This window comes from Clupea harengus, chromosome 23, assembly GCF_900700415.2.
Source record: "Clupea harengus chromosome 23, Ch_v2.0.2, whole genome shotgun sequence".
Taxonomy (NCBI): Eukaryota; Metazoa; Chordata; class Actinopteri; order Clupeiformes; family Clupeidae; genus Clupea; species Clupea harengus.
Genome location: NC_045174.1, coordinates 17,413,697 through 17,423,670, shown reverse-complemented (window position 1 = coordinate 17,423,670; position 9,974 = coordinate 17,413,697). Strand labels below are relative to the sequence as shown.

Here is a 9,974-nt window from a genome sequence, read left to right as displayed (position 1 = left end):
AGAATCACTAGACTGCGCTGTCCATGACATGCAGATGTGTCCGCAGTTAACTCCACAGACATGATGCATTCGTACTGGAATGGTAAGGTCATAGGATGACTGTTATTAGACATCTAAACCGCGGTCTCTGTATTCTGTTCACATTCTGAAGGCTACTTCTTCCTGTGACCAAATGAGCACGTTGGAAGAAGTATACAAATCCTTTACTTAAGTAAAAGTACCAATACAGGAATGCAAAATACATTACACGTAAAGGTCCTGCATGAAACCTACGTAAAATTAGCAGCAAAACGTAGTTTTAAGTAAGTCTTAAGGTAAAAGTACTGGTTTGGTCCCTCTGCTTGATGTATTATTATTATATATGAGCTAATTAGATTATTAATATTGTATTATCAGTGTGTAAGCAGCATGTTGCTGTTGTAGCTGCTAGAGGTGGAGCTAGTTTGAACAACTTTATATAAAGTTTTATATACATGGACATCAGATACATTTGAGGGGTTGTGAGATGATTAAAGGGAGGTTTTGAGCAGCAAATTACTATTCTATACTACTCATATGACCCTGACTACACCCTGCTGTTTGTATGACGTCATAAGCCACAAAGGTTGGAAACCACTTTTTTTTTAACCTTTTCCAGTATGTTGTATTTTTTAAAAGGTTTTTATATTATCTATTGTTTAAAAACGAAATACTTAGTGACTTTCCATCACTGAGTGTAATTAACCAACCTCATTATCATACTTAATTATGCTTCATGACAGTAACGCATAGAACAGTCCCAGCATGCACTGTGCTGTCTGTTCTATGTTCTATGTTCTATGTTATGTGTTCTATGTTCTGTGTTCTATGTTCTGTGTTAAGTTAGTAATATACCCTGCACTGTGCTGTCTGTCTTTGAATAACAGCTTTTTGCGTGTGTATCATGATGAATGGTTAGCCAGTCATTGTAGCCTAACAGGCGAATATGTGGGATATGTCTCCACTGAATGTCCTACTTTTCTCAGATGATATCACAAGAATGTCAGCGATATACTCCAGAGGTCATTTCAAAACTTTAAAGTATCTCTCAAAGGACATTATGCTACATCAGGACGGTTCTTGGCAACTGGCTGAACTTTATGTCATATCGCCATGGCGACTGGCATTATGTCATGTTGGTGTGGCGAGCAGGTGTGCAGGATATCAGAATACGTGCTCATTACTTAATAAACAGGTCGCTTCCAGAAAACTCTTTGTCATCATCGGCCATACCGGTTTTGTTGTTCAGTGTTCACGTGTCCTGATCAGCTGGAACTCAGTGACCACAGCAGATACGTGCAGCTCAAAATATGTAGTCATCCGCTGGAGTTAATTTTGTTTTTTATTATGTTGCCATAGCGATGGAGACTTTTGGGTAACATGAGACTCTGAATCTTGTAAGGGCGTCATGACTGCGTGTGGCTCTGTGTGTCAGAGCTGTGTGTCTATACATGTGTGCGTGTGTGTGTGTGTGTGTGTGTGTGTGTGTGTTTGTGTGTGTACGTGTGTGCCTGGGGAATGTGTGAATGTAAGAGTTATTGGGTGACACCTACCAACTCCCCAGCACTAGGACCCAGCAGACACCCTGCTGAGTGAACTTCACATGCTCTCTCTCTCTCTCTCTCTCTCTCTCTCTCTCTCTCTCTCTCTCTTACTCACTCGCATTCTGGGAGACCTGCATATCCTGACGCTGTGGCTGCTGAAGGCTCTCCTGCTCAGAGACTCTCTGCAGAGAGGATCGACGCACTCAACTACCTCTTCTCTTCTCCGCTCCTCCTCCTCCTCCTCCTCCTCCCCCTCCCCCCCATCTCTCCTTCAGGGCTCAGCCCCAGACTGGGATGGCAGAGAACACACCGGCCACCAGAAAGAGAACCGGACAGCTACCGGAGGAGGCTGAGGAACACAGGGAACCGGACGGAACCATAGCAGTTCTTTGAGTTTTCAGCTCCCCCTCCTCCTCTTCCTACACCTCCTCGTCTGCCCCAGGAAAAGGACAGGGGATATCGTTTTTTTACCCAGATTGACTTTTCTTCTCACCTACTTGTTAATTTTTCCTTTTCTTTTTTTCTGGTCTGACTCTTCTGAAGTGCAGCTGAGGTACTGATATTCTTTCTTGTCGGTCTGTCTTTACTATCTTCCCTTTTTATTCTACTCTGTGGAGGCAAAAACTGTGGCGAGAGTTATTTAGCCTCATCACCAACACCACTGGAGGTCTTCACAGGATCTTACTCTCCCTCCTGGCGATGAAGATGAACTGAGATCTCCCATCAGGAAAAAGATGCTGTCGCGTGTTGTCTCTCTGGCTCCGTGCTTTAGAAACTTGACCTTTTTCTTGCTCAGCAGTAGCACTTAAAGCAGAACACAGAACACAGAACATAGAACACAGGACACCCCTGGGAGAGAGCTGGTGTTGGTTTGTCACGACCGCTGCTACTCGCTACCTCGCTTCCACAGGCCACACACCTGCGCTCCCTCGTTTACACAGTACACACACCCCCACACACACACCTGGAGATTTGTTTACCTTGGAATCATCGTCGCAGGTGTGTGTGCCTGCGCGCACGCGCGCGCGCGCGTGTGTGTGTGTGTGTGTGTGTGTGTGTGTGTGTGTGTGTGTGTGTGTGTGTGTGTGTGTGTGTGTGGCTTTTTTCTTTTTTTCCCTTTTTTCCTTTGCGTCGTACGCTCTTGTGGAAAGTGTTTTGGTGAGATTAACCCCGCTGGAGTGAACAGCGTTGCCTTGCGGCGTTGGACTGTGGTGTCAGGCGTGGAGTTCACAGCCCTTTTGGATGTAAAAGTGGTGGTGGTGGTTGCCAGGAAGGGATCGTCATGGGGAACGCAGCCGGGGGCATGGATCTGCCTCTGGGCAGGGAGGGCAAGGGGACCCCCTCTGGAGGGGGAACGCCGGGGTTGAGCCACAGGCAGACGGCCGGCCCCAAGCTCCCCATGCCCTCTGAGGAGGAGCTGGAGGAGAGCTTCAATGCAGTGCTGGTGAGTGGATCACACTCACACACACACACACACACACACACACACACACACACACACGCACACAAACACACACACACGCACACAAACACACACACTTGCAAATAAACACACACACTTGCAAATAAACACACACACACACACACACACACTTGCAAATAAACACACACACACACAATCACACACGCAAGCACAATCAAACACGCACACACACACACTTGCAAATAAACACACACACTTGCAAATAAACACACACACACACACACTTGCAAATAAACACACACACACATACACACTTGCAAATAAACACACACACACACACGCACGCAAAATCACACACGTACACTAGACGTGAGATATGGATGAGGTATGGATATGGTATGGTAGTAGAGAAGATCACATGCTATAGTATTTGTGTATTTGTACATGTCACATACTAGAGTATTTGTGATTATCATGGTATGTGTGTGTGTATGTGTGTGTGTGTGTGTGTGTGTGTGTGTGTGTGTGTGTACGTGTGTGTGTGTGTGTGTGTGTGTGTGTGGGTGTCTTCAGGGCATAGACACACATAAAATATGCAAACATGCTTGTGTATGTATGTTGTACCTGTAGACCAACACCTGTAGACCAACCAACCCACACTCACACACACACACACAGACACACAGACACCCACACCCACACACACTACACACTCAGCACAGTGACTTAAGTGTGGCTTGTCCACATGCCCTGAGCCCACTTCTACTTTTGAAACAATGCTCCTGTGTGTGCGGTCAGTTGCATTTCCTACTGTGCTGTGTGTGTGTGTGTGTGTGCGCGCGGGCGTGTGTGTGTGTGTGTGTGTGTGTGTGTGTGTGTGTGTGTGTGTGTGCGTGTGTGTGCGTGTGTGTGTGTGTGTGTGTGTGCGTGCGTGTGTGTGTGCGCGTGTGTGTGTGTGTGTGTGTGTGTGTGTGTGTGTGTACAGTAGACGTCTGCCAGCCCTCGCGCTGTGCTCAGGCTAAGCTTTCACAGGATCCCTGTTTAGAGAGACGGGATTAAGAGGAAGTTCAGCGGCACACAAACACTGGAGCCACTGTGTGTGTTTTCAAAGCCACCGGGGTTATACTGTAGCAAAGCAGGAGACTTACAGTAACATGGGGCCTAATCTTTATGATAGAGAACACAGAGTGACAGAGAGAGAGAGAGATAGAGATAGAGAGAAAGAGAGAGAGAGAGAGAGAGATTGGTAGACAGAGAGAGCGAGAGAGAGATAGAGAGAAAGAGAGAGAGAGAGATTGGTAGACAGAGAGAGAGAGAGAGATAGAGAGAAAGAGAGAGAGAGAGAGAGATTGGTAGACAGAGAGAGCGAGAGAGAGATAGAGAGAAAGAGAGAGAGAGAGATTGGTAGACAGAGAGAGCGAGAGAGATAGAGAGAAAGAGAGAGAGAGAGATTGGTAGACAGAGAGAGCGAGAGAGAGATAGAGAGAAAGAGAGAGAGAGAGATTGGTAGAGAGAGCGAGCGAGAGAGATAGAGAGAAAGAGAGAGAGAGAGAGAGATTGGTAGACAGAGAGAGCGAGAGAGAGATAGAGAGAAAGAGAGTGAGATTGGTAGACAGAGAGAGCGAGAGAGATAGAGAGAAAGAGAGAGAGAGAGAGAGATTGGTAGACAGAGAGAGCGAGAGAGAGATAGAGAGAAAGAGAGAGAGAGAGATTGGTAGACAGAGAGTGAGAGAGAGATAGAGAGAAAGAGAGAGAGAGAGATTGGTAGACAGAGAGAGCGAGAGAGAGAAAGAGAGAAAGAGAGACGTTCTTTACTTGAGAAGTTATTTACTTGTATAATTATTTGTAGAGGGAATTACTGAAATTAAGACATTACAACGGTTCAATGCTTTGGAGTGCACTAATCCCGCGGACCCTCATACTTTGCTATTGCTAATATTCTTATAAAATTGCTAAAAGTATAAATGGATTATGTAAAGACAATGTCTGATGGGCGAATCATCTCTTACTCTGTCTATCTGCTGCGTAATGTCAGATCTGACTCTGATTTGGGGCCAATCCAGCACAGTAACTGCAGTAGTCAGCAGAACAACCTCAACTTGTGTGTAAAGGGTGTTTGTGTTGACATAGGCTAGCATGGCTGTTGGGCTGAAGGCCGGATGAAAGCGTCTCTGTGTTGTGCTCATGAAGACATTTGCATGTTGAATGACAACATGTTGATTTGAATAACAACGCCAGGCAAATTAAATGCTTGTAGAAAATGCAATAAAATATAATTCAAATAGAGAGAATTTAACGCCCCTCATGAGTACCATGACTTCACATTGTCATTCTTTATATTATGACCATTAAAATTGTCATAAAAATGTCAATTGTAATACCAGCTCATATCATCCCTTAAACAAACAGCTTCAGTAGTTCTCAAACTTATAGTACCCTTAAGGATTGTCGTATTAGTATTTATATAATGTTGATGTTATGTGGATATTAACTCATACTCAAGTGTAGGCATATACCTAATATTGGTGTTTTATACTGAAATTTCTTTATGTAAGTGTTCACATTCGCAAACCCCATGTGAGCTCAAGGAATCTCCTTAACCCTTATGCACATTCCCACGGAGTGACACCCCCCCCCCCCCACACACACACACACACACACACCCCCACCCCCACCCCCTCTCGTACGCAACACGACTTTCCAGTTAAACCATCAAAGAAGAAAGAAGGAGACTATTTTGACAGGGGAAATGTTTATGCTTGTGTCTGTGACGTCCTGAACGTGTGAGATCAGAGACTCAGGACACCACAGATGAATACATAAATAAATACAATACATACAATAAATAGGCATGAATATTACTTACAGATATCCAGAACCTTCTGTGGCACTCCGCCCTGGCTGTATCATTATCCACATTCCTATGTGGTGTGCTTGTCTGCTATCATCTCATTTGTGTGTGCGGGTGTGTGTGTGTGTGTGTGTGTGTGTGTGTGTGTGTGTGCGTGTGCATGCGTGTGTGTGTGTGTGTGTGTGTGTGTGTACACGTGTGCATGACTCCAACGCTTGTCTTTCTAGACGTGTTCTCATTGTCTGCTGCCATTCGCATGCTTTCGTTTGCGTTTGCCTTGTTTGTTTTTACTCTGTGCCCCGAGAATGGCCTGGCAACTGATGAGATGGTGAACCGGCGATGCCAAGTGTGTTTGGATGTTGTGATAAGAGTCTTGATCTGCACCATCAGACTGACTGGTGAATAAGACAACAGATCTGGTACACCTTGAACAGGTAGTTAATCACCTGTGTCCTGGTGGGCAGTACTTAAGCAAGGGCGTGGCACAGAGAGGAAGGTCTGAACAGCTTCAGGGGCCCCAGTACTGGACAGGGCCCTGGACCACGCCAGACAGTATGGATGTGTGGGATTTAGACTATAAACGTTTGGGATTTAGACTATAGATGTATGGGATTTAGACTATAGATGTGTGGGATTTAGACTATAGATGTGTGGGATTTAGGCTATAGATGTTTGGGATTTAGACTATAGACGTTTGGGATTTAGACTAAAGATGTGTGGGATTTAGACTATAGATGTGTGGGATTTAGACTATAGACGTTTGGGATTTATACTATAGATGTATGGGATTTAGACTATAGATGTGTGGGATTTAGACTATAGATGTGTGGGATTTAGGCTATAGATGTTTGGGATTTAGACTATAGACGTTTGGGATTTAGACTAAAGATGTGTGGGATTTAGACTATAGATGTGTGGGATTTAGACTATAGATGTGTGGGATTTATACTATAGATGTGTGGGATTTAGACTATAGATGTGTGGGATTTAGACTATAGATGTGTGGGATTTAGACTAAAGATGTGTGGGATTTAGACTAAAGATGTGTGGGATTTAGACTATAGATGTGTGGGATTTAGACTAAAGATGTGTGGGATTTAGACTATAGATGTGTGGGATTTATACTAAAGATGTGTGGGATTTAGACTATAGATGTGTGGGATTTAGACTAAAGATGTGTGGGATTTAGACTATAGATGTGTGGGATTTAGACTATAGACGTTTGGGATTTAGACTAAAGATGTGTGGGATTTAGACTATAGATGTGTGGGATTTAGACTATAGATGTGTGGGATTTAGGCTATAGATGTTTGGGATTTATACTATAGATGTATGGGATTTAGACTATAGATGTGTGGGATTTAGGCTATAGATGTTTGGGATTTAGACTATAGACGTTTGGGATTTAGACTAAAGATGTGTGGGATTTAGACTATAGATGTGTGGGATTTAGACTATAGACGTTTGGGATTTAGACTAAAGATGTGTGGGATTTAGACTATAGATGTGTGGGATTTAGACTATAGATGTGTGGGATTTAGACTATAGATGTGTGGGATTTAGACTAAAGATGTGTGGGATTTAGACTATAGATGTGTGGGATTTAGGCTATAGATGTGTGGGATTTATAGAGGTTAAGATCTAGACATTAGCGGTAGCCTACAGAGGGATGAACAGGGTCAGTCAGTGTTAATGTCAATTTTCTCTGATTTCTTCGGATAAAAACTTTAGGCTGGAGGTCAGAGGAAGAAGTGCTTCCAGACAAATTTGACCCTGAGATGTGAAAGGATTTACATGTTTACAAGGTGTTATGGGTGTCGATGGGAGACTCTGCACAAGAAAATACAAAAGTCGCAAATTAAGAGTGTTTCTGTCCACAGCGTTCACAAACAGGCTCAGGCGTTTGGACATAATGACGACTATGCTCAGATGTGCGCCTGTGAGCTTACATAAACACACACCCACACACATATGCTGGACGTGCTATTCACACACCTTCACACACACACACACAAACACACACACTTCTCAACACCCTCATATACAATGCCTCTATACATGAGCAAACACACACACACACACACACACACACACACACACCCACACCCACACCCACACCACACCCACACCCACACCCACACCCACACCCACACCCACACCCACACGCACACGCACACACCCACACCCACACACACAAGCACACACACTGCACACACAATATGCACATGTTCACACACACACAATGCTTTTGTGTGGTGTCTCTCTCTCTCTCACACACACACACACAAACACACACATACACAAACACACACACACACACACACACACTTTGGTGTCATTTTGAAGGGTAGTCTTTATTGGCTCTGAATGCTGGGTATCACCTCTCCTGTTGCCTGCACAGATCTGAGTCAGCAGAGTGTTCCTGGATCCCAGCCCACAGGCTGAAGACACTCACGCAGCACGCAGCTCTACCTGGGGCCAGAGCCAGATCAACAGGATACACATCAGATCAGGGCCGTAACAGGGCTACAGCAGGGCCTTGACAGGGCCATAACAGGGCCAGATCAGGGCCTTGACAGGGCCATAACAGGGCTAGATCAGGGCCAGATCAGGGCCAGATCAGGGCCAGATCAAGGCCGTAACAGGGCCATAACAGGGCCAGATCAGGGCCATAACAGGGCCATATCAGGGCCAGATCAGGTCTGTAACAGGGCCATAACGGGGCCAGATCAGGTCTATAACAGGGCCAGATCAGGGCCAGATCAGGGCCAGATGAGGTCTAGAACAGGGCTACAGCAGGACCAGATCAGGGCCAGATCAGGGTTGATCCGAAAACTTTATTAAATTTATATTAAATTTGCTCTCTATTTATTTTTGTGGAACAAATAATGACAAACCAAGCAGTTCAAGGGAAAACCAGCATAGGGGGCGACCCCATTAAATGTCATCTCTGAGGCTGTTGACCCACACACTCAAATCTCTCTCTCTTTCACACACACACAGAGACACAGACACAGACACACACACACACACACACACACACACACACACACACACACATACACATACACACACACACACACACACACACACACACACACACACACACACACTGTCTCCTGCTGAATTTAGGTGGTAGAAAATATTGTGTTTGTGTGTTTTTCTGTGTAATTGAGAGTATTTGTGTGTGTGTGTGTCTGTGTGTGTGTGTGAAAGAGAGAGAGAGTTATTGTGTATATATATATATATATATATATATACGTGTGTGTGTATGAGCGTGAAAGAGAGAGAGAGTTATTGTGTATAGACATACGTGTGTGTGTGTGTGTGTGTGTATGTGTATCTTGTGAACTATCCGGCACACTGTCAGCAGTAAGTATGAGTGTTCTGGCTGAAGTACATAGACACACACACACACACACACACACACACACACACACACACACACACACACACATGCCTCGTGTTCGATAAACCGTGAGAGGCTGTTTGCGAGACCAGTGTGCCAGTCAATATCTGCCCCACCGCCTCCAATGACAGCTCCAGTTCATTAGGCTTCATTGACTGCCTGCTATTACCAGCGCGGTAGTATATAAACTCACCTCACACGGTGAGTCCATTCAGAAGATAGAAGATGGTTAACCGAGGAATTGAAAACAAATAAATGGGCAGGGCTTTCCCCCCGCTACCAAACATACATCCATGGTACCAGCAGAGGTGGAAATAGATCTAGCTCTGATGAGGTCTGAATCTAGCCTGTATCTACTACTGGCCTGGCCTGAATCTAGCCTGTATTTGGCTCTGATGAGGTCTGAATTTAGCCTGTATCTACCGCTGGTCTGGCCTGAATCTAGCCTGTATCCACCACTGGTCTGGCCTGAATCTAGCCTGTATTTGGCTCTGATGAGGTCTGAATCTAGCCTGTATCTACCACTGGTCTGGCCTGAATCTAGCCTGTATCTACCACTGGTCTGGCCTGAATCTAGCCTGTATCTACCACTGGTCTGGCCTGAATCTAGCCTGTATTTGGCACTGGTCTGGCCTGAATTTGTCCAGATCTATTTCAGTGTCAGCCTCTATCTGTGACTGCACTGCATGTCTTAGACCAGAGATTCTTCTTCCTGCTCCTGGATCCCCC

The 9,974-nt window shown here is 45.0% G+C and overlaps 1 protein-coding gene across 1 annotated transcript in view; it reads left to right on the top strand.

Moving 5' to 3' along the window:
- The first annotated feature begins 1,577 nt into the window (after nt 1-1,577).
- fmnl1b (formin-like 1b) overlaps nt 1,578-9,974 on the top strand; it is a 51,748-nt gene continuing 43,351 nt past the window's right edge. Inside the window, exon 1 of the mRNA XM_031560777.2 lies at nt 1,578-3,006. Within this exon, the coding sequence (XP_031416637.1) occupies nt 2,845-3,006 (162 nt within the window). The 5' untranslated portion in view covers nt 1,578-2,844. The remainder of the gene's footprint in view (nt 3,007-9,974) is intronic.